General features: G+C 46.2%; 1 protein-coding gene across 4 annotated transcripts in view; it reads right to left on the bottom strand.

Annotated features, from left to right (window-relative positions):
• The window catches only part of EDARADD (EDAR associated via death domain), a 77,777-nt gene that overhangs the window by 32,477 nt on the left and 19,264 nt on the right, over positions 1-26,036 (bottom strand). For all 4 annotated transcript variants that reach the window (XM_047088727.1, XM_047088728.1, XM_047088729.1 and 1 more), the window contains exon 4: positions 16,786-16,844. In XM_047088727.1, the coding sequence (XP_046944683.1) occupies positions 16,786-16,844 (59 nt within the window). The remainder of the gene's footprint in view (positions 1-16,785; positions 16,845-26,036) is intronic.

A 26,036-nucleotide genomic window follows, 5' to 3' on the forward strand; every position in this document is an offset into this window, starting at 1 on the left:
GATTACTGTTCAGAAATATCACCAAGCGTTTCACAGGAGGTGATGATTTGCATGCACAAAGGCAATGGGTGTCACAGAGAGGTGGGGGGTTCCTGCCTAGTCTCACCCTCACTCCGGGCGGAGGACACACGCGATGCCAGAGCACAGACTCCTCCGAGGCTGCGAGATGAGGACGTGCATTCACAACCCCTCATTTCAGCCTATAATTTTCCTGCAGTGCATAATTACGTGTGGGCTGAAGAAAGACCACTGGATGTCAAGTGCCAGTGTATGGAAGTTTATGGGGCCTAAATGCCACCGAAATGTTTGAATGAGTGACTCCACTACTTTCTCCTTTAATTTGAAAACAAAAAACAAAAAAAACAAAAACACAAAGTAAGAAGGACAGGGGCACTCAGGTGGCTGAGCTGGTTAAGGGTCTGACTCTTGATCTCAGCTCAGGTCTTGACTGCAGGGTCCTGAGTTCAAGCCCTGCATTGGACTCCACGCCCGGTGGAGTCTATTTAAAAAAAAAAAAAAAAAAAAAAAAAAGGACCGTTCCCAACTGATAATTTTTCTTTTTTTAATGTTTATTTTTTGAAACAGAGAGAAGAGAGAGCAAGCGCGAGTGAGTGGGGGAGGGGCAGAGAAAGAGGGAGACACAGAATCCGAAGCAGGGTCCAGGCTCTGAGCTGTCTGCACAGAGCCGAATGCAGGCTCCATCCCATGGACTGTGAGATCATGACCTGAGCCGAAGTTGGACACTCAACTGACTGAGCCACCCAGGCACCCCTGACTGATAATTTTTCTTAAAAAAAAAAACCATGATTTTTGACTTTCCTATGGAGCAAAACTGATATGTGTTTAGAGAAACCTCACTTCAAATTTTGGATTTGCATCTTTTCCCAGGGTAGTGACATGGGGTATGGTCCTCTCCCGTGATGCTGGGCAGTGGCTCCCACTCCCCGCTCCTACATGACCACAAAGGTCAACAACCCACACACTGACAACCATACTGCACCCACACAGCCCTTCTGCTTTTCACTTTCAGAGCAGTATTCAATCAATTACATTCTACACTTCATTATCAAACAGGCTTTGTGTTAGATATTCTTGTCCACCTGCAGGCTAATGTAAATGTTCCGAGCACATTTAAGGTCAGCTGGGCTGAGCTATGATATTCGGTAGGTTAGGTGTAGTGATACATTTTTTACTTAAATATTTTCAGTTTACGATGGATGGGCTTATGAGGCATAACCCCATTATAAGTTGAAGAATACCTTTATTCAAATATCATATATATATATTTTTAAATTCGTAAGAGATGTGAAGCTCTTTCTCTCCAGCTCTTAGCTCATCTCTCAATCGCTCCTCCCAACCCAGAGGTCACTGGTTACAATCTGAGGCATGTCCTTCCTGATTCCTTAGTCATAGGAACCAAGACTGAGCCACTTTTTTTTAGCCTCAAACCATACTAGTCTACAACATGCTTTATTTAATGATACCTTATGGATATCTTTTCAGGTCAGTGGTCTCTCTTTTTTTTTTAATTTTAAAAAAATTTTACATGTTTATTTATTTTGAGAGAGAGAGACAGAGGGAGAGAAGGAGGGGCAGAGAGAGAGGGAGACAGAAAATCCCAAGCAGGCTCCGTGCTGTCAGCACAGAGCCCAATGTGGGACTCGAACTCATGAACTGTGAGATCATGACCCGAGCTGAAACCAAGAGTCGGACGCTTAACCAACTGAGCCACCCAGGCGCCCCTGGTCTCTTCTCTTTTTAATGGTTTTAATTATACTGTGTCAAAATACCAAAATTTACTCGACCGGTTAATTTTTTTTCTATTTCAAACACACTCTGCCTTAATTTCCGTAGGATCAAGTCCTTGAATAGTGACATTGCCCAATCAATGAGTAACAGATGCCACCAAATAGTGTTCCAAAAGTTGTATCAATCTGCATCTCAACCACGCAAACCATGCTGTACCTCGACACCCACACCAATGGGAAGTCTAAGTGAAATCCTAAGTCACTAGTGAAATTCAAAGGCATTACAGTCAATAAAGCACTGAATGATGATGAGAACAGAAGCCTTTAAGTCAAACAATTAGAGCAGATTAGAGACTGTATAATTTAATGATTAATAAACTTCTCGTGTGCTTGTTCTTAGGGAAATAACTACTTAAGTGCTAGAAAGCAGGCATTTTTGCCCTTTGGCTTCTATGTGTCTTACCAGAAATATGTTATCTTGACTTGGCCCGAAAGTAGAAATAAGTAAAAAAAAAAACAAAAAACATCAAATTAGACTACATCAAATTAGAGTGCAGATTTTCCTTGACTTACAATAGGGTTATATCCTGATAAACTCATCATAAGTTGAAAATATCCTAAATTCAAAATGTGTTCACTACCATGAATGTTCATTACCGAACATCATAGCTCAGCCCAGCCGACTTTTAATGTACTCAGAACACTTACGTTAGCCTGCAGTGGGCAAGAGCATCTAACACAAAGCCTATTTGATAATAAAGGGCTGAAGATCTCTGTAATTGAGTACTGCACTGAACGTGAAAAGCGAAGAGTGCCTGGCTGGCACAGTCGGTTAAGTCCCCAGCTATTGATTTCGGCTCAGGTCATGATCTCGTGGTTCATGAGTTTGAGCCCCGTTATCGGGCCCCACACTGACAGCACAGAGCCTGCTTAGGATTCTGTCTCCTCTCTCTCTCTCTGCCTCTACCCTGCTCACATGCTCTCTCTCTCTCCCTCCAAATAAATAAACTCAAAAAAATAAAAATAAAAAGAAAGTGAAAAACAGAAGGGCTGTGTGGGTGCAGAATGGATGTCAGTGTGTAGGTTGTTGACCCCTGTGGTCGTGTGGCCACGTGGGAGCGGAGGCTGCGGCCAGCATTAGGAGAGCGATGCGGATCCCCCGCCTGGGAAAAGATCCAACTCCGAAATTCGAAGTGCAGTCTCTATTGAATATGTATCATTTCACCACCACTGTAACATTGAAAAATTATAAGTTGGCCCATCAAAACTTGGGGACTGGCTGTACTTTGATTTTTCTTTTAAAATTTCACTTCTGAGAAGTTTACGAAAGAAAAGATCTGCAGGGACCTCAAAGGATAACTTTAGTGGGTAGCATGAATTTGTAGTGGGGACAGCAGTTTGCATTCCGTTATTTTCTCCAGCATGCAGAAACACAGAGTGCAGGTAGTCCTGGTCTACCCAAGCCCAAGGGCTTGGCCACACAGGGTCCACCAAAAATCAGCAACAGCCCGTTGAAATGCCAGACAGGTGGAGGGCTGTTGTGCGCTGAGCCTGAGGGGGGGGGGGGAGCGAGAGAGAAAAGGGTACAAGGTTGGGGGGGGAGGGACTTCAGAGTCTGAGGTGGAGTGTTTGTTTCCTGTGATGATGTGCTACGAGACAGATGGGACAAGCAGAGAGAGGCAGGTCAGTGGGAGGTCACCACGCCAGATACATAAATTTAGTCTAGAAAAAGTCAGATGATACAACTCGAGGACGTTAAGTTCTATCCTGGGAAACAGAATCAGATCCTTGTGTGTATGGGGCAGAACTGTCTAGGGAATCAAGACAAAGAAGAGATCTGCCCCTCGGAAAGACCCTAATCAAATTCACCTGGTACTACTCCCCTAATTTTAAGTTTCTAGTGGTTTGTGTATCTGCTCCCCCAATGTGGCACCCCAGGCACGTTATAGTACAGGTTAGACAGTCAACAGCAGGGACTGGGTGGGACGGTGGGTAAAGGAAGGAGGGAGGGAGCAGGGAAAGGGGGAGGTGAGGGATACATGGACTTACAGAACAGGTGCTTTCTGGTCCAGCAAAACCCACCCTCGAAATTCCTTCTCCGTCCTCTCAATGCCCAGGCAGCTGTGTATCAAGAACCACCCCCCTCCCCCCCACCCCACAGCCTGTTTCAAGAAAGTGCGGTCTAAAATTTTGGATTGGTAGATACTGGCCTCAAAGCCAAAGGGAGTCCCTCTCACCAGAGTTAAAAATAGCAAGTAGAGGCTCTAGGGAAAGTTTTCTAGTTTTCTGGAAGAGCACTGCTTCCTCATTCTCAAAACATCGTCTCAGGGACGAAGTGAGAAACTGCCAAGTACTTCCCGAAGCCAGAACTATCTGCTTGTCCCTCAAAGAACAAAGCAAAGGGCTCACCAATCTATGAGACAGGTCTTGTTGGCGCTTGAAAAGGATCGCCACGTATCACTCAGAGCAGGTAGCAGCCTGCCGGGCTGACTCAGGGAAGATACCATCAACAGCAAGTGCCGCTCGGGTCCGTTCTCTGTTATTATAACGCACGTAATTGCTTCGGGTTCGCAGATAGTCTCGCAGACCGGTTGCTCTGCCAAGGCAGTGAGGGTTTTGCCAACTACCTCCCAATACAATTTGAAGGAAAGAGCGACCTTGCCATTTACCGGTTTTATTCCAGGAGCTCTTACCCAGGCTACTCTGCCAGACGGATATCATTTAGAACTGTTGGAAAAGCCTAAAATCTCCCTAGGCGAGCGGCCCAGCGGCAACTGGTAACTGGCAGCTGTTACTGACTCAGAAATGCTGGGCATCGGGGGTGGGCAAGTGACGCTGGACAAGGTCCCAACTCCACCCCTCAATCGACTGACACCGGTTCCCTCCACTATGAAACAAAAGGAATCGCCAACAACATGATTTTTGTGGTCCCCTTCAGCTCTGAAGATGCCGAGCTGTCAATCTACACGTCTGGGCCCAAACCCACTTTCTAAGTGGTCAGGATTAGGGGGGCCTGGGTAGCTCGGTCGGTTAAACGTCCGACTCTTGATTCGGCTCAGGTCATGATCTTGCAATTCATGGGACTGAGCCCCAAACTGGGCTCTGTGCTGCCAGCTCGGAGCCTGCTTGGGATTCTCTCTCTCCCTGTCTCTATGCCTCTCCCCAGTTAGTGTGCTCTCTCTCAAAATAAATAAACAAACTTAGAAAAAAGAAATCTCTTGGGGTGCCTGGGTGGCTCCGTTGGTTAAGTGCCCGACTTTGGCTCAGATTGTGATCTCGTGGCTTGTGAGTTTGAGCCCTGCGTCGGGCTCTGTGCTGACAGCTCAGAGCCTGGAGCCTGCTTCCGATTCTGTCTCCCTCTCTCTCCGCCTCTCCCCTGCTGGTTCTTACTCTCTCTCAAATATAAATAAACATTAAAAATTAAAAAAAAGAAATCTCTGTACCTTCCTCCCAATTTTGTTGTAAACCTAAAACTGCTTTAATAATAAGGTCTTTAAAAATTAGTAAACTGTGTAAGCTTTCACAATTTTACATGATGTTTTGGTTTAATTGGTTGGAAAGAATGTAATTTCTAGTGTATTGCAAATATTGACATTTTATTTTTAGATATCTATTTTTGAGAGAGAAAGTGTGCCCAAGTGAGGAAGGGGCAGAGTGAGAGGGAGACAGAGGATCTGAAGGGGGCTCTGCGCTGAAAGCAGAGAGCCCAACGTGGGGCTCCAACTCACAAGCCATGAGATCATGACCCGAGCCGAAGTCAGATGCTAACAGGAGCTTAGGAAATAAGGCACAAGAATTAGGCGTGAGCTTCTGGGAGCTGGGAAGAAGGTAGGACCCAGAGTTGGAAGAAATGTAAGGCATGGATGGTAGGTGAGGGGTCAAGGTCACAGGGGGGAATCCCACCTAAGATAGAAAACATGTGTTGGAAATAAAAGACTTCTGTCGCTTTGGCGAATACACAAGATACAAGATTAATCAGTTTCTTGGGCTGCGACTTTAGCATCGATCGTTAATGAAGATAGTTTTCTGGATTACAAAGGTTCAGGACTTCAGTCTTGGTCATCACGTGGTACTTTGGATAATACTATCAACAAGCAAAGCTGCTGTTAGGGTTAGGGTTGGCGTAAAAACTGCGTGTGGGCCCCCTGCCCCCCATCTACTCTGGGCAACATCATGTGCAACTCTATTTTTGAGAGGCTTGTTTAACTTCAAAGAAATCACTTGGTTACTGATAGGCTTTCAACAGATAAAAACAGCATCTTCTTTGTATTTGGTGGCATTTGTCACTAGGAACTGACTTGAGGTCTTAGAACTTATTCAGCGGAAGAAGAGACTGGCAGTCTGGCCTGTTAGGTTTAGTCTGTAAATACAGATGCAAATGTAGTGTAAGGAATATACAGCCTTACATGGGGGGCTGGGGGGGTGCGGGGGAAGGATGTTCCCCACAGCAGGGTTTAGGACAGCAAAAAAACCCTGAAACAGCCTCAAGTCCCATGATAAGGAAACTCTTAAGTGACTCACGGCCAAGAATATAATATAACAGGATGTGAGATAGGATATTTTCCTAGGGTTCTTAAGAGTTTTGACTGGGGCCCCATGCTGAGGACAATGGCATGCATGCATTCCACAGAAAGGGGCCAGGGGAACCCCAAAGGATGAGCTACAAAGTGGACCAAAAGAGGTGGTGTGACAATTAACCCAACCCCACTTTCAGCCTATATAAGAGGAAGAGACTTCTTTGAAGGAACTGGCGGAAGAAGTTTCCCTTCCTCTGCCTTTAAGAGGAAGGGGCACCTCTCTGGCCCACCCACGCCAGATGAGGGGGTCTCAGGATCACCACCTGTGGGGGGTGCTTGACAGAATGGAAAGACCAGCCTCTCGCTCTTTGTGACTGAGGCGCAATACTTCTGCCACTGGGAGGCTCGAACCTGTGTATATGAGGAAGCCACAAGCTGGCCAGGGCTGTCCCTGTCCCTAATGGTGGGACAGTGGGGCAAGTTGCCCATGGCCAAGTGGATGGATGCCATCTTGAAAGCACCCTGCTCAGGTAGGAGGGGTGTGATACATCACAGGGAGAGAAGGGGCTGGGCTTGGCTGTTGGGAGGCAGATGTAAACAGTCAGCTGGGAGTGCTTTGTCCACATCAGGCCATTATATGGTGCTGAGTTCTCATTTGGGGAAGGAGAGGGGAATGACATCCCTCTTTGGGCCTCAAAATTTCAATCAGGCTTGAGCTGGAAATGAGGAGACAAGCTTGGAACAGGATGAGTGATTCAAGTACGGGATGGAGTTCATTTAGATGCAATACTAACCAGGTATTTATCGAACATCTTCCCTCAGTCTCCTGGCACGATTATACCCATTTCATAAAGGAGGAAACAGATTCCCAAAATCAGAGTGCCTACATGGCTCAAATCTTGGCTCTACACTGGGTGTTACATGTAACTGATGGATCGCTGGGTTCTACTCCTGAAACCAATACTACACTGTATGTGAACTAATTTGAATTTAAATAAATGAATTTCAGAAAAATGAAAAACAAATCTTGGCTCTACTACTCAGTAGCTGTGTGACCTTAAATTATTCAACCCTTCTGTGTCGCAGTGTGCATCTGTAAAACGGACGTAGAAATAGTACGTCCCACTGAGTCATTTGGAAGATTAAGTGAGTCTAGATAGCTGAGTGCTTAGAAGAACTCTTGGGCTTAAAAATGTTAATTATAATTATTACTCTTTTGATTACATAGCATTAACTTCTTGGAAAGGATGCTTAGGGTACTGCATTACGTGAAAGAAGGAAATCATGACATTGTACGGTGTGATTACAACCAGATACAAAATAATTACACCCATGCAAAAGAAAAAAAAGGAAATAATACTTCCCTCATCTTCTTTTCCTAAGAACGTAACTTTCGCATGGAGGGTATGTGGGAAAGCTCCGGCATTCTGCTTGGAACAGGATGTAAACAATCAGGCTGTGTGTGTTTTCTGCACGGATCAGTGGCCAGCACATACAATTTCCCGAATACTAGAGGACATGTATTCACCCACCCATTCCACTTATTAAATGTCTATGGAATATCAGAGTCCAAATAAATGCTGTAAAATACTCAACGCCAAATCACTCAATATTGTTTTGGGTTGAATTGTGCCCCCCGCCCCGCCTCCAACTCCAAATTCATATGTCAGGGTCCTAACCTCAGAATATTTTGGAGTATTTTGGAAATAAGGTCTTTATGGAGGTAATCAAGTTAAAGAGAGGTCATCAGGGTGGGCCCTCATCTAACAGGACTGGTGTTCTTATAAAAAGGGGAAATTTGGATGCCTGGTTTACCCCAGGCTTTCTCACTCTGCAACACAGAGACGTTCCCAGGACATGAAGAAACACCAGTGACGGGAGCCCACCCTAAAGCAGTCCAGCTGGCATCTCTGGGGGATGGGACCCAGGCACTGGTGCATTATAAAAGTTCTCCCAGTGATTCCTAATGTGCAGCCAGGGTCCAGAATTGTTGGGCTAAGCAGATCATAGGTGGGCACTAATGTTAGTAAGAAAATTTGTATCTGTTTTCTGCGGGCCACTAACAGGTGCTTTCCATGTTTTTAAAAAAAAATTTTTAATGTTTATTCATTTTTGAGAGAGAGAGAGAGAGAGAGAGAGAGACAGAGCACAAATGGGGGAGGGGCAGAGAGAGAGGGAGACACAATCTGAAGCGGGCTCCAGGTTCTGAGCTGTCAGCACAGAGCCCGACGCGGGGCTCGAACCCACAAACCACGAGATCATGACCTGAAACTCAACCGACTGAGCCACCCAGGTGCCCCATCACGTTTTTACATCTGTCCTTAAGGATTCTCATTACTGTCTTCAGTGCCAGATCCTACAGCAGCCACTTGAGATGCACAGGACCCCTGCCCCTCCCACGTGCACAGTCATGTCAGGCTCGTGCATTATCTAAAAATGGCCAAGAAGGGTAGGGTGGGGGGAGAATACGGCAGATGAAAGGTGACAGGTACATTTGTGACTAATCTCACAACACCTTCCACTGCCGATTTATGTTACCATAAACTAAAATTATTCATCTATCAACGCTGCCATAGAATGGGTGAATCTAACCAGTGGCCAGATGCTATCCCTCCTATCCAGTGGTTTTGTTTGCAGGGGAGGAAGTGGGAGACATCAGAATCACCTACTGGGCTTGTAGGGGCACCTGGGTGGCTCAGTCGGTCAAGCTTAGGGTTCTTGATTTTAGCTCAGGTCATGATCTCACGGTTCCTGAGTTCCAGCCCCGAGTCAGGCTCGTGCCAACATTGCACAGCCTGCTTGGAATTCTCTCTCTCTTCCTCTCTCTCTGCCCCTCCCCCACGTCTCTTTCTCTCTCTCTCTCAAAATTAAATAAACATTTGAAAGAATTAAAAGTTAAAAACAAAAAAAAGAATCACCTATGGGGCTTTTAGAATCTACTCCTGGGTTTAGGAAGGTTCTGCCCTCCCTTTTCCTGTTCTGGAAGCTCAGAGCTCCTACAACAGTCCCTCCTCTCTACCCAGCCTGCCTCTCTTCTGAAACATGGCCAGTAGGGTGGTCTCACTAATGCCTCTCTACCCCTGTTCCCCCCAGAAAACAGCACTAACCCCGCACAGGAGAGAGTTCTGGAAAACTCTGAGGGGCCAGTCTCAAGATGCGTGCCTGATTAAACCCCTGAGGTCAATGCCTCAAGCCGTGTTTGTCCCTTGCGTGTCCTGCCAGCTCAGCTCCTCTGTGGGTTTCTGGAGGGAGGAACCTGGCCTTGTGGGTCCCGTGCAAGCCACATTGCCACACCAGGGCCTGTGCGGCCCTGTGTGGGCCCAGGGCCTGTGCTGGTACCTGAGCCAGCACAGCTCTTGATTTCTGGGGACTCTCCCCACCTTCTGCCTTGACTGGTTTTTTTTAGAACATGTTCCAAAGATACGTCATTTGCTCTGGTACCCTTAACACAGCAAGCTTGTGTCTACTTTCCTATTACAAATGGCAACTCCTACCGTGTGGGGCTCCCTCCCCCCTTCTCCTGCTTCATTTCTCTCCAAAGCACTATTGCCAGTAATAACAGACTTCATTGTCCTATTTGTTCCTGGTCAGTCTGACTTATGAATCGCACACCCGTAAAGCATTTATGATGTGCTTGATGACATTTTTAAGAGCTTAAAAAAGATCAACCGGTATCCTTACAAAGAGGGGGCATTTGTGCACAGAGACAGAGGAAACACGAGGTGAAGACACAGGGAAAAGACAGCCATCAACAAGCAAGGACAGAGGCTAGGACGGAGCCTGCCCCCGGCGCCCTCAAAAGGAACGGGCCCTGCCCACACCTTGATCTCAGACTTACGGGCTCCAGAGCTGGGACACCATGCATTTCTGTTACTGAAGCCACCCCCGCTGTGGTACTTTGCAACAGCAGCCCCAGACATCAACACGGATGTTCGGAATGCTACCCTCTCCTCTTCATTCCCCCTTCCACGTCCTGTACCTAAGCCCTTGGGATCGCATTCCCGGGTGAGCCAAAGAACCTTGGTGTTTGCTCCTAGCCATTCCCTGGACCAGCTACCGCTAGGATGACTTGGCTAAAGCTCTGTTCTTATGCCATCACTCTACAGGGAGACTCTTTCAGGAAGCTCCCCTGTCTGGGAGACGGAGACCGTGCTCCCACCCTGGCGCTCCAGGACTTGGCCCGGAGCAGCACTTCCCAGAGAGGAGCTGAGAGGAAACGCTGGATGCAGGGGTAACAGGCATGCTGAGGAGGTGCGGGAAACAAGGCTTTCTCTGTTCAGACAAGTCTGCCTCCCTGTCAAATGAACTCAGCCATCTCCTCTCTCTTTTCCCTTACAGATATGTGCTGAGATTGTCCAAGAATCCAAGGGAGAGTTTCTCAGCTTACCTGCCTATGGAGCCTCTGTTCTGGGAGCATCCATAAACATTCCTACTCAGCTTTCCAGGCCAGAGATTTCAAATGCTAATTCTGAGTGTAGCTCTAAGCAGTCACCATTGTATCCCCACACCTAAGAGAGTAGTGGTATCAAATACTTGAAGGATGGATGGATGGATGGATGGATGGATGGATGGATGGATGGATGACTGGGTGGGTGGGTGGGTGGGTGGATGGATGGATGGGTGGGTGGATGGGCGGGTGGGTGACTGGGTGGGTAGGTGGGTGGGTGGATGGATGGATGGATGGATGGATGGATGGATGGGTGACTGGGTGGGTAGGTGGATGGATGGGTGGGTGGGTGGGTGGATGGATGGATGGGTGACTGGGTGGGTAGGTGGATGGATGGGTGGGTGGGTGGGTGGATGGATGGGTGGGTGGGTGGGTGGGTGGGTGGATGGATGGATGGGTGACTGGGTGGGTAGGTGGATGGATGGGTGGGTGGGTGGGTGGATGGATGGGTGGGTGGGTGGGTGGGTGGATGGGTGACTGGGTGGGTGGGTGGGTGGATGGATGGATAGATGGGTGGGTGACTGGGTGGGTGAGTGGGTGGGTGGGTAGATGGATGGATGGATGGGTGGGTGACTGGGTGGGTGGATGGATGGATGAATGGATGGGTGGATGGCTGGCTGGCTGGCTGGCTGGCTGGCTGGATGGCTAAGTGGGTGGATGGATGTGGCATCATCTAACCTCTTGCAATCCATTTCTTATTTATCAAACACCACCATGCTACTGCCTTGTTCATGATGGCCTGTGGCCTCCCTGCTGTATGGAAAGAATAAACCCTTTAACCCCGTAATCTCTTTGCTAGATTTCCTTCCTTCCTGCTCCATTCAAGTGTTGCCATTCAAGACCCAACTCAAATCTGGCATCAGCTATCTCAGCTTCTAGAGTCTTTATGTATAAAAAGAATGTTTGTGGGGCATCTGGTTGACTCAGTCGGTTGAGCTTTGGACTCTTGATTTCAGCTCAGGTCATGATCCCAGGGTGGTAGGATCATGCCCCTCATCATGTTCTGTGCTGAGCATGGAGCCTGCTTGGGATTCTCTCTCTCCCTCTGCCCCTCTCCCCTGATCAAGTGCACATGCTCTCTCTCTCTCTCTCTCTCTCTCAAAATAAATATTTTTTTAAAAAAATATTCTGTCTCTCTTCCCCTCTGCCCCTCTCCCCCGCTTTCGCTAACTCTCTAAAACAACAACAACAACAAACATTAAAAAGAATGTCTGTATCTTTACCTATCTCGCCTTTTTGGCCTATGAAAGAGCCGAGGTTCTTACTTTTAAAATGTTAACTCATCTATCCGTGCCTCTATTTATCGAACACCTGTGTGCCTACACCTTATCTTCCCTACCAGATAACACATTCCTTGAGGGAAATCAATGTGTTGCATGTTCCCCACAGAACATTTTCAACCGTATTATCAATAAGTATTTGCTAAGAACGTTAATCCTCTCTACCTTCCACAGGGAAAACAAATCCCACTAATTATTACACTTCTCCTCCTCCTGGTTTTAATCTCTCTGCTCCTCGATAATACCTTATCCTTTAAAATCTGAGGTTTCCCATCTTGAGAAAAAAGAAGCCTTTTTTCCCCATATTTTCTAACACTCTCCAACAAGAATTTACTATTTTTACTTGCCACCTTAAGGAATTTGACAGGACTGCATGAACTTTCTTGTCACCTGCTCACTCTTTAAGACTGGCAATCACGTTTTTGTCCCGATGACCAGTTTCTGCTTCTGAGCTCTTTTCTTCCGCTGGCCTCTAAAGTGAGGTGTTCCACAACTTCCACCCTTGGCTCCTCTCTTTGCTTTTCTACAAGGACTCTCTCCTCGGCAGTCTTGTCCGCTCCTGAGGCTTCAACTGTAATGTCCTGATGCACGAGTCCTAAATCAGTACCTAGTGCTGCGTTTTCTAGCACTTACCAGGCATTGCCACAAATCTCACATACCCCTCACTCTACAAACGTTTATCTCCTTTTTCCCCAACCCACAAGCGGAACTTAATCCCAGCAACACATGAATCTTAACTTCTATCCGAATTCTCTATTTACATTCTTGGTAGAAACATCTCCCAGTCACAGGCTTAAAATTTACCCCCATCTTCTCTCCAGTCCCCCTGGGGTCCCGTATGGTCATATGGCCACGACTTACAACCCCCAATAATTTCTATCAACCTGTGTCTGGCATTCAAGGCTCTGGGGCCCTGGCTCCAACATAACCCTCAGTCTTATCACCTAGGATCTCCTAATACTTCAGCTCCAGACAAAGTGTTCGTCAGGGGCTCTTTTGTCAGAGCACTGACATATACCATTCCTCATAGCAGGGGGAGGCCCTTGCCCTGCCCTCAGGGGGCACACATCCTAGACACACATCCTAGAATCTACTTCTGTGTTAGAGATGGTCATACCATGGACCCATTCAAACTGATGGCAAAGCCATGTAGCAAACTGGATAAAATGTTTGTGAAATGGGGGCGCCTGGGTGGTTCAGTTGGTTGAGTGTCCAACTTCGGCTCAGGTCATGATCTCACGGTTCGTGAGTTCGAGCCCCGCATCACGCAGACAGTGTGGAGCCTGCTTGGCATTCTCTCTCCCTCCCCACCACCCCTCTCTCTCAAAATAAATGAATAAACTTAAAAAATGTTTGTGAGATAACATTACATAAGAAAAGCAAATCTCACTGACAGTTTTGACAATTATTCATATAAAAAAATGTACAAGGGAATACATCCAAATGTCAAACAATGGTTATATCAGAGCAGTGGAATTGTGAATGAGTTTTTTCATTTTTCTACATTCTAAATTTTACTTAGTGTGGTTTTTAAAATACATTTTTATTTTAGAATAGTTTTGGAATTACATATAACTTGAGAAGATGGTAAAGACAGGCCCTATATGCCCTACATTCAATTTCCTTTATTATTAACATTGCATGTTAGCATGATACTTTCATCACAGCTAAATAAATGAGTACTTTCACATGGTTTCTAAAACTTAAAGAAAAAAGAAAGAAAAAGAAAGAAAGAAATAGGAAGAAAGAAAGAAAGAAAAATAAACTCTTTAGTTTGGTAAAACCAAATAACATAGAGGAAAATGTCATTCTTTCCATAACCTCGAACTCCAAGTTAGCATCCTGATATTTATTATTTTTATTATTACTTCAGGCTCCTCTTGGCATGGATATCGTTGGTTATAAACTGGAACAAATTTTGCTTTAACTATCATTTGCTATATGTTTGTGCAGGTAGTTAAAGTAGTTGAAACTTTATTGTTTCATAAAGGTTCTGGGGAATGTTTTCTTGAACATAAAGTTCCATGGATATTAAAAAAAATTTTTTTTACATTTATTTATTTTTTGAGAGAGAGAGACAGAAAGAACGTGAGCAGAGGAGGGGCAGAGAGAGAGGGAGACACAGAATGGGAAGCAGCCTCCAGGCTCTAAGCTGTCAGCAAAGAGCCCAACACGGGGCTCGAACTCACAAGCCTTTGAGCCATGAGATCATGACCTGAGCCGAAGTCAGCCGCTCAACTGACTGAGCCACCCATGTGCCCCTCGTTCCATGGAAAATTTGAAACCCTGCGAAGCATCCCCACATCCAGAATCTAATGTTGTGTGCACGCTGCTTCTCCAGCAAATCCGTAAGCCCTGCTGCGGTCTTCCCTTGTCCGTTCCCCTCCCACTTTTTCTTACACCCAAGAACACCCAGTCCAGATCTGGGCTCCAAGTGTGTGCTCAGCAAATGCAACTTTTGATAAACTGAAGTAGTAGGACGGGATCTAGTAGATAGGGTATTGATTTTAAGTTCCTAAAATAAAGGATTCTTTATTACGAAACTTTGTCTGAGATGTCAGAGTTTGATCTTGCGTACCAGGACACTACAGCGTTTTCCCTCTGCATCATTCAAAGGAGGCACTCTTGCTAGAGTGAGTTTTAGTCTTAAAATGATAAAAATCACGAACATATCAAGTGTTAAATATTCTAAAGAGCACATTTTCAGCTTGCCTTTAATGTCTGAGCTCTAGAGGGGTGCCTGGGTGGCTCAGTCAGTTGAGCGTCCCACTACGGCTCAGGTCATGATCTTGCAGTCTGTGAGTTCGAGCCCCTCGTCGGGCTCTGTGCTGACAGCTCAGAGCCTGGAGCCTGCTTCGGATTCTGTGTCTCCCTCTCTCTCTGCCCCTCCCCCGCTCGTGCTCTGTCTCTCTCTGTCTCTCTCAAAAAATGAATAAACATTAAAAAAAATTTAAAGTCTGAGCTCTAGAAAATGGACTGTGGGGGTTTTTGTTTGTTTTTTTTAAATGTTTCTCCCCTAGTGAGTTTCCTTTGTTCTGTCTGCCAAGTTGGTTTCAAAGAATCCTTCTGGATATCTAGCAGTTAGAACAAATCCTATAGATTACGCAAAGAAATAACTAACTGAAGCAGCAAGGTAGTGTCCTACTTTTCACAGGAATAGAAGACATTCTCTTTTAAAACGGAACTGAAAAAAAAAACCTCAAATAGGTTTCTTCCCGTTTTATTTGTTGATAAATCTATTTTTCATCTTTTTTAAAATTTTTTTAATTTTTATTTTTTCATCTTTTAGTATTGTTTTTACTTCAAACAGCCAGATCTATGACACTAAAATTAAAAAAAAAAATTATTGAACAGCGTCCTAAGGTATATTCGGTACCTAATCTTAACTGGTTTTGGAAAATCCCTAAAATCAAGCTAAACAAACAACATTCTTGTATCTTCGTGGGAGTCTGTATCATGTTACAAAACGTGTGAGGAGCAAAACTTTGCCAAACAAATTAAGGAGTGCAAGAAAAGAAAATTTCACAGTTTGGGTTTACTAAAGTTGTTTAAAGGCAGTCAGTGCCAAAATCAATCCTTAGATTGTAATTCCAAGGAAACTGCTGAGGATTAATTAATAAGAATGTGAGGGGGCCCGGGTGGCTCAGTCGGTTAAGTGTCCGACTTCAGCTCAGGTCGTGATCTCACAGTTCATGAGTTCGAGTCTGGCATAGGCCTCTGTGCTGACAGCTCAGAGCCCGGAGCCTGCTTCGATTCTGTCTCCCTCTCTCTCTGCCCCTCCCCCACTCACACTCTGTCTCTTTCTCTCCTTCAAAAATAAACATTTAAAAAGTACAAAAAAATAAGTAAGTATATGATATTCACAGTGGGTGACTGAAAAGCCCCAAACCAGAGTTAAAAGCAGCATCACTGACAACTTTCAAGAGAGATGTATACAACTAAAATTGACTGTTTTATCAACTACTGTGTAACTTTGCTTTATTGCAAAAGTGATTTGACTCTCCAGGAGTATCACTATTAATAAGTTATGACAGACTGATGTTTGACAAGCAAGCCTAAACAAAACCTCCAATTTGTCTTGCTAAAAATTAACTTGGTGTTATGGAACGGGCAGGACCGAACCAGTCCATCGTGAGGCAAGACAGGCTTTTTGAGACATTTGACACTCTAAATATAGTTCAGCAGATGTGAAGCATTATGCAATTTGGCTAATAAGCTCCGAGCGAGTGGAAAGAAATGGACTGGACAGTACCAGAAGTGACTGAAACACACGGTGACCCAAGGAAGCTTCTGGAAGGAGGTACCTCAAAAGGTGAACAATGGAATGACAGGCAATTCTCAATTTTGGGGGTACATTTTTGTCCTATCTGGAGTCTAAAAGAACATTCTTTTACAATCAGAAAACAACACATGGATTTGCTTTTTGGAAAAAGACAATAAAAATGATGTGAGGTTTGACTTCTCATATCTGAGAAAAGTTTTATAAAAGCATTACAAAAATGGCATAGGACTATCCAGTTTTGTTGCGGCTTAATAAACATTGATGGTCTGTGTTTAGCATATAGATACATATTCATTTCAAAGGACGGATTAAAGGTACCATAGTTACTGAAAGCAACAGACGTTTTGTCAATATCCCATACAACTGGGATGCTTCAAGATCATTTCCAGACTTATTTTATTACCTAGAAATCCTCTTCCTTATTTTCAAAGCTCTGGGAGAGAATCTCTAAGACCTTCCAGTTGGATTAGCAGGTACCTAAGGGTGAAAATAGAAGCAAAATGATTCTTACCTCATGTGGTGCATCAGAATTTGTTGGGCCGTTCAAAGTAATTGGATCACATTCCTCAGCTGGGGGGGAAAAGAGACAAAGCTTGATAAAGAAAGGGCACGCTCTGCCGTGTGAGGCCTGCGATTGGGACTCAGTGCTATGTGCTGCTTTGACATCTGGTAAAATCGGGAGGACCTCGGTTCTCCTGCCCTCTCTGCTTCTAGGCATAACGCCCCAGGCTCCCCGCCACTGCCTGCGAGGGCACCAGGTGAGGGCACCAGGCACGGTTCCCACTTACCCGAGTACTGAGTTTCAGTTCCCCGCCAGCCCACTGAATTACTCAGACGAGCCGTCCCTGGCGAACCAGGGACGCTACCTCCTCTTGCTACTACTACCCTTACCACCTACAGCTGCTGGTGGCTGGTGCCCTCTGTTCCCGTGGGCAGCCTCGTGGGATGTGACCCTGCGGGGCTTGAGGTGTCCCCCTCCCCCAGGCTGTGAGCACAAGTGACTCACGTCAACCTCATCTGTCCAGCGTCAGGCATGTAACCCCTGGGCAGGATCCCTCCCGCACTGCTGGGGTGAACAGGAGGGGATCAAAGCAGCTGGCCTCGTGAATTGCATGCCCCAACCGCCATGGAAGACACTTTGTCAGATGTAACTAACTTCCCCGCCACAGTTGAGGCTGCCTGGGGCTGGCCGACTTGCACTCTGGCCTACGCAGCACTGTGTGTCGTCTTTGTTCAGTGTTTGTCCTCTCTTCCCACCTAAAATGTCCCCGTCCCCAAGGTGAAAACTGTTATTGACTATGCCCCAGTGTGATGTGCTGTTGGGTTCGACTGATGTCTGGTGGGTCAGCTCTGAGCATCCCATCCATAAGCCAGTGCGCCTGGGCCCCGCGCAGCCGCTTACAGGAGCCAAAGGACCGATCCTGCAGTCATGGGCCCGCTGGTCCATACCAGACCCATAAGCAATACGACCTTCCTGGAGGTGGACCCAACCCCAAGCAGATTGACTGGCATTCCCTGGAGGAAGAGATGGCTCCCTACGAGGTGGGCCGTCAGCCTCCCAAGCCTCTCCCCGTCAACACTCAGAAAGTCTGCACCATGAACGATCGGAGACAGAAAGTGAGTGCTGACCCTTTATACAGGTAGAAGTAGAAATACTCCCAGGGAATCTGGGAGAAAGCCCCAGAAAACCAAGAAAAGGCAGGGCCATAGCAGAGCTCAGTTCCAGCCCATTGCCTGCTGGGCTGCTCGGCCACCTCTGCCTGGCTGCAAGGAACATCCTGATCCTCGGAGTTATCGGGGAAACCCGTGGTACCCCCGGGGCACGGCACGGGGTTAGTTCGACCCTGACGCAAGCCCGGGGTCCTGAAACATATGAAAGCAACCGCTGCCCAGGGAAGGCCCCAACCCCGCGGTACTGATTTGAGGCTCTGTGGAGGCGGAAATGCAGAAATACGAGCGGGGTGGAGGATTCCCCCACCTACCTGCACCCAGAGTTTATCCAGTGACGCAAAAAGAAAAGGGGACGGGAAATGAAAGAAAGAAACTGGACAGAAAATGGAAAGAAACTGGACACCGGGGAGGAGATGAAAGGAAAAAAAGGACTGCAAGCAGAGGTCCACAGTTTGACCCAATGGGAAATCCAACATTTACTGAAATAATTTACATAGCCAACCAGTAAACGAGTGCTGGATACCCCTGTGCCTGACAATGTCGGTTCTGAATCCGCTTTAATACCTGCTGAAATGCACCAACCCTCAGGGACTTAATCAGTCCCGGGGCTCCAATTACAGTTACACCTGGAGCTGCCACTAAATGTAAACACGAGGTCCCCACGTAACCCTAGAGAGTTCTGGAACGTGAAACAGGAGACAAATAGGCATGACTCACCCTAACCAAAAGAACTATTGTTTTGCCTCATTTTCCCATGGTCACAGCACCCATTGCCTTAGATTATCCCATGTGGGCATGGTGGCTCTGACTCAACAAATTACTATTAAATTAAATCTTTACAGTTAGAAGTTGATTTGAACGAAATGGGACCCTACAGACCTCTCAGTGCAAGCACCTAATATGGCCCGATGTAAATTAAACAGGACCTTCAAAGATCAAAACTTACTATGTAAGACCTGATTTGAGTGAAGGGTGAATTAACTGCTGCCTCTCCAATTAACAGCTGAATTTGGCCTGTTCTTAAACCCGAAAGGCAATGAACAGTGTCTCACAGGACATTACTGCAGCCTTAATGTGGTGGCCCCATCCATTAAGGCACCAGACCCAATGCCCAGTATTTTTTAAATTACTGACTCCATCCCATCAGCCACTAATAAATATCTGGCTATTACCAATTGGGCTAATATGTTCTGCTCAGTGTCTATTTGAGCAACCTCTCAGGTGCCATGTGCCTTCATCGCCAAAGGCAGTCGTACATGGTGACCGGGCTCCGTGTGGGGGACCTAACAGCGTTGCCCTAGCACACGGTCTTTGCAGGCAAGATCTTAACTGCACCCAACCTTCTCCAGGATCGTGGGTATGCCAACATGGATGACATCCTCCTCCAAGGATATCCATTTGACATTCATCCAAGCCACACAACACCCATAAAAGAGCTCACAGAAAGGGAACAGGACACTGACCCCCACACAGCGTGCGGTCCTACCACCTTGGTTAAATTCCTGAGAATCTGTTGGTAAGTTAAGGGCTGCTCCATCTCTGACATGGTCAATAAAGAGTTAAAAAAACAGGGGCGCCTGGGTGGCTCAGTCTGTTGAGCATCTGACTTCAGCTCATGTCATGATCTCACGGTTCATGAGCTCGAGCCCTATGTCCGGCTCTGTGCAGACAGCTCAGAGCCTGGAGCTGCTGCAGACTCTGTGTCTCCCTCTCTCTCTGCTCCTCCTTCATTCATGCTCTGCCTCTGTCTCTCAAAAATAAATAAATGCTAAAGAAAAACTTTTTTAAGTGTTATGAAAATAAAAAAACAAAAAAACATTAAGGGACACCTGGGTGGCTCAGCTGGTTGAACCTCTGACTCTTGATTTTGGCTCAGGTCATGGTCCCAGGGTCACAGGATCTAGCCCTTCGTCAGGATCTGTGCTGAGTGTGGAGCCTGCTTGGGACACTCTCATTCTTTCCCTCTCACCACCCCGCCCATCCCCTGCTCGTTCTCTCTCTCTCTGAAATAAAATAAAAAATAAAAAACAAAGAGTTATGGACCCTCTCAGTACTTACTACAAGTTAATACAAGTCCAACATCTTCTAGTTTGGGGGGAGTTCTGGAGGCAATGTATTCCTCATTTCCATAGTTTATTTGTTCTCACTGACACACTTACTTGTAAAGTGCTTCACTGTAAATCTGGCTCCAACAAAAGCCTACAACACGCATTCTCTGAGACCCCTTCACCATAAGGGTTTAAACAACCTCCTCATATTCTTCCTGAAGTCTCTGGACCACCCATGACCACCATATGCTGTCTACGTGCTTCTGATGCATGAAACTGCCCTGCTAGACCCTTCTCTCCATACACCACTAGGGCAGCGACTGCTGGCTGCACACTGGGCTCTTCTGGAAACAGAGGCTCTCACTGACCCTGCACCTGTGAGCCTTCATACCCTGCTGCCTATTATGCCTTGAGTCACAGAAGCAGCTCCGTACAAGCTCGACATGGCTACTGAGACTTTACTGCTACTGAGTGGAGACAAATGTGGGCCTTCTGGCATGTTCCACCCATAGGAGGGCATGGTCTCCACTATCCTCAGGCTCTTGCCAGATGCCATGGTGCTGGAAGAAGTCACCCTTCTGACATTCCTGGTAACCTGGGGAGCCCCTTCAGATCCACTGAGCGAACAACAGTGGGAATTTGTAGATTTTACAGGTGATATCACCACCATCATACATGATGGAGTTCATGGATAGTTATGCTTTCTAGCCCTCAGTCAATACGTCCCTGATAAAAGACTGACAAACTTCAGGTGGTCATCTTAGTGCTGGATGCCCTGGCCAACAAGTGGCCCCATCGGCACTTTTTTTTTTAAAATACAAACTCTTGGACCACTGCCCAAGACTTGCCCACTCTGGGACAGAAGTCTGGGAATCTCTTGCCTCACCTATGAAGAGAATGTAAATCAAGGTAACAGATATCTCTGCACATAGTCAGGCCACAATGTAAGGCCTCACTAGAATATTCTCTATCCCCTTTGGAGTTCCAGACGTTACTGCTAGTGACCAAGACATTCATTTCACTTCTCAGAACACAATGCCCGGCTCTAAAAGAAGCCACTCAACCGAATTTCCATCTACTCTCTAGGCAACAGGTTAAATCGAAAGGGAGGATGAGCTCCTCACAGAATTCCTATTTTATAGAACAAATAGAGCTCTTGCCTTGGGTCACTATTGCCACAGGCATTGGTTATCTAAAAAAAAATTTTTTTTTAAATATTCATTTATTTTTGAGAGAGAGACAGAGACCAAGTGGGGAAGGGACAGAGAAGGAGGGAGACACAGAATCCGAAGCAGCTCCAGGCTCCGAGCTGTCAGCACAGAGCCTGACGCGGAGCTTGAACCCACGAATCACGAGATCGTGACCTGAGCCGAAGTCGGACGCTTAACCGACTGTGCCACCCAGGCGCCCCGGCATTGGTTATCTAAATTCATGCCCTCACTATACCAGTGCCATACCACATGGCCCACCCTCTCCTGGTCCAGTGTCTGGTGTGCTTTTTAGGGAGGCCCTTCCCTACCCTCTAAGTCCCAATCATCACTAAGATTTAAATTGAAGTCAAGGTTATCATGGAGTCAATTGTGGTATAAGATCCAAGACGAAGGCTCAATACTAGCACTGCCTTGACATCTGGTAAAAATCAGGAGGGCCTCAAATGGCCGAGGTGCAAAGCTTTCCACACGCTGCCCCGTGATCGGCCCCTGAGCCGAGCACCAGGCACGGTTCCTACTTACCCCCGAGTACGGAGTTTCAGTTCCCCGCCAGCCCGCTGAATTACTCAGATGAGCCGATCACATCCTCCCTGGGGAACCAGGGACGCTACCTCCTCTCGCTACTACCACCCTTACCACCTACAGCCCCCGGTGGCTCACTCTGTTCCCAAGGGCAGCCCCGTGGGATGTGACCCTGCGTGGCTTGCGGTGTCCCCCTCCCGCAGGCTGTAAGTACAAGTGACTCATGTCAATCTCATCTGTCCGGTGTCAGGCAGGCGTGGCCATCCCCATAACCCTAGGGCAGGATGCCCCCCCTTCCCCAGGGGGTGAGTAGGAGGCACTCCGGACACATTTCCCTCTGCTTCACATCACAACAAATTCCTCTGTGCTCATTGATCTGTCTGACATTTTACCAAGCCTTTCAGATTAGCAGAGTGGGATTTTACTTGTCTTGATAGGTCACCCTCCTAAAAGCCAAAGCTATGGCAGCTCTCTTGTCTAAGTGGCCACGGCCAGCGCACGTCAAAGGCACCTGACATGCGTGTGAAGCGTGTTAACACCTTTCAAAGAATTCACTTTGGAAAGGAACCTCCATGCTTAGGGTTGTCTGACACAGGTGTTGGCTTCACAGCTCCCCGAGGGTGGTGATGATGGCACTGTGTGACAAACTGATTCGGGTCCATCGGATTTTAATCTGTGCGGAATTCCTTCCTGCACGCTAAACTTGAAAGTTGACAGAAATACAGAACGTTATGAAGGAAAGGTTTATGTCGATTTTGAGAGGTGTAAAGCTTTAAGTAAAGAATCAGTTATCAGGGTCCAACAGCTAAGACTGAATGAGGGATTGATTGAGTCATCTCTTTTCCACATTAACATTCATTCACCTGTTGAGCGCTGGGCTGTTGGGTTTGTTCAAACAAGGTGCTACTACGTTCACTGCTCCTGTACAATTCCCGCTAAAGGACAATCTTTCCCATTAACAGAATTATCTGAGAAATTTATTTATTTATTTATTTACTTACAGATTTTTTTAAAAATTTTTTTTTTTAACATTTATTTATTTCTGAGACAGAGAGAGAGCATGCACAGGGGAGGGTCAGAGAAAGAGGGAGACACAGAATCTGAAACAGGCTCCAGGCTCTGAGCTGTCAGCACAGAGCCTGACGCGGGGCTCGAACCCACGGGCCGCGAGATCATGACCTGAGCCAAAGTCGGACGCTTAACCGACTGAGCCACCCAGGCGCCCGTACTTCTAGATTTTTAAAAATAAATGTTTCTTCATTTTTGAGAGAGACAGCATGAATGGGGGAGGGGCAGAGAGAAAGAGGGAGACGGGATCTGAAGCAGGCTCCCGGCTCTGCACTGACAGTAGGGATCCCCACACCGGGCGCAAACTCAAGGAACCATGAGATCGTGACCTGAGCTGAAGCTGGATGCTCAACTGACTGAGCTACCCAGGGGCCCCTCTCTGAGAAATTTAAACTAAAAGCATGGTTTTTTACTAAGATTCTAGATGGTATCTTTCAAAAGGAGAGCAGTAGAGATCTTGCCTTGGCTTGAGTTCCTGAGTATAGTCCCCAGCATTCTGGCATCTGAATGAAGTACCTCTGGGGCTTATTAACAATGCAGATTCCTGGGCTCCACACCAGACTTCCTTAACTGGAATCTCAGGGGCCCCAAGGGTCTGACATTCCACAGGCGCCCCACAGAATTCTCATGCACACTCCAGCCGAAAGTCACGGAAACGTGATTTCAGTCACACGGATCCTCGGAATGGCTAGTGTCATAACTGCCAACTCAGCGTTTGTGCAAAAACATGGTTGCTCCCCCAGCAGGATGACACCTTGAACTTAAGTAGTTACTTTTGTGAAGTGGTGCACCCCAGACATTCTCGTGGTCATTATCTCTCTCCTCTCTGCCCTCCACACCAGAAAAATAAAATTTGCGGGGTGGTCACCTTTGCATTCAAATCATACGCTGGGGGAGAGGGGTTGATTTGGGCATGTGTTGTAACAGGAGGTTCCCAAGAGAGTCCCAGTCCAGGTTGAGTGGGAGGGAATGAATTTATGGATTAAGCAGGACCAGCGCACAGAAACTCATGCAGGCAGTCGGGGTGTTTAGTTTCCTGTTAGAACAAGGAGGCTTATCGGCAAAATGCTGTCAATCTAATGAGGAGAGAAATCATATAAAATACAGCGTATTGGCTTGCTAGTTTTAAGGCAAACATTTTTTTTTTTTTTTTAACGCTTATTTGAGAGAGAGCACATCGGGAGAGAGGGCAGGGAGGGGCAGAGAGAGAGGGAGAGAGAGAGAGAATCCCAAGCAGGCTCTGCCCTGTCAGTGTAGAACCAGACCCTGGGCTCGAGCTCACAAACCCCAGATCACGACCTGGGCCGAAATCAAGAGTTGGACAACTTTGGGGCGCCTGGGTGGCGCAGTCGGTTAAGCGTCCGACTTCAGCCAGGTCACGATCTCGCGGTCCGGGAGTTCGAGCCCCGCGTCGGGCTCTGGGCTGATGGCTCAGAGCCTGGAGCCTGTTTCCGATGCTGTGTCTCCCTCTCTCTCTGCCCCTCCCCCATTCATGCTCTGTCTCTCTCTGTCCCCAAAATAAATAAACGTTGAAAAAAAAAAAAAAAAGAGTTGGACAACTTAACCGACTGAGCCACCCAGGTGCTGCTAGGGCAAACATTTTTACTTCTGATTTTAGTGAATTCTCTCATATCTGTTTATTTTTTCCTGATGTTTTCAAGTGGAACCACTGCTTCTACATTTAGTTAACAAATTGTTCTAAAAGGTCCCCAAATATCATCTACGCTTTTGTTCAAATTCCTCAAATTCAGTAACAATAGAATGAGTTTGCTTTACTTCTCTTTAGCTTAAAATTCACCATGAAATATTTTGAGTAAGAGAGAAGAGCAGTAATACTAGAGAAAAAAGATGATAAAAGCTTGACTGATTTGTGATGTATTTATGTGCAATTTCCCCTCACTGGGAATAGTGGTTCAAAAATCAGAATTCTTGGGGCGCCTGGGTGGCGCAGTCGGTTAAGCGTCCGACTTCAGCCAGGTCACGATCTCGCGGTCCATGAGTTCGAGCCCCGCGTCGGGCTCTGGGCTGATGGCTCAGAGCCTGGAGCCTGTTTCCGGTTCTGTGTCTCCCTCTCTCTCTGCTCCTCCCCCATTCATGCTCTGTCTCTCTCTGTCTCAAAAATAAATAAACGTTGAAAAAAAAAAAACAAAAAAAACCAAAAATCAGAATTCTTTTTCTAAACACATTTTCTCTCAAGATGTGAAGAGTCACATTCCCTTCAGAACACGGAAGTCAGCAGTTTCTACAAGATATCAGGAACTCTGTGATATAAAATAAGCCCCACTTATGTCACAAACTGTAGACTCTCATCCTTTTTAATAGCTGTGTAATATTCTACTTCACACACACACACACACACACACACACACACACACACACACAACATCTTTCTTATCCATTCGTCTGTCAGTGGACACGTGGGTTGCTCCCATATCTTGACTATTATAAACAATGTTGTAATAAACATAAGAGTGCATAGATATTTTCAAATTCATGTTTTCATTTTCTCTGGGGAAACACCCAATAGTGGAATTAGTGGATCATATGATATCTCCATTTTTAATTTTTTGAGGGACCCCCCCACGCTTGCACTATGATGTGTACCTGAAACTAATGTGTCAACTATACTGAAATGAAAAAATATTTTAATAAAATAAGTCTCACTCTTAGTCCTGAGTTTAGGGCCTGCAGGCTCTCCCAGAAAAGCTCTCATAAAAGAGGCCTGACACATGAACCCTGACAGAATGAACCCCTTGAAATCTCTAAAATCAGGGGAGGAGGAAGTTGCACATTTGTTCCTGATAAGAACACAAGTTAAACAATATGTTTCATCTCAAAAACATGCTGATCACTGAAATCGCACTAGATTTCCACAATTGATTTATGGTAGAACCACATTATTCAGAACCACTCTGGTTTGGACCGTGTAAAGGAATAGTGTTACCATGAATACAGTAGGAATACACTAGAAGTACAATAAAGGTTTTGTGAAACATGCTGAATCTGCCTAAGAAAATAAATTTTGAAGACTTTTTAACCACATGGAAATAATTCAAGCTAACTACAGATAAATCCTCTGTTAAATAAATAGGACGCCCTCAAATTTACTTAAACATTGTGAGTCCAACTCTGGACTTCATTAGATTACATTTACTTTGAAATCTATAAATTAGCACTCCTGTATCCCTTGGGTAAATTCCTAGCAGTGCTATTGCTGGGTCATAGGGTAGTTCTATTTTTGG

Source organism: Lynx rufus, unplaced genomic scaffold, assembly GCF_022079265.1.
Source record: "Lynx rufus isolate CCGP_SWC_20201006 ecotype Redwood Valley unplaced genomic scaffold, mLynRuf1.p SCAF_25, whole genome shotgun sequence".
Lineage (NCBI taxonomy): Eukaryota > Metazoa > Chordata > Mammalia > Carnivora > Felidae > Lynx > Lynx rufus.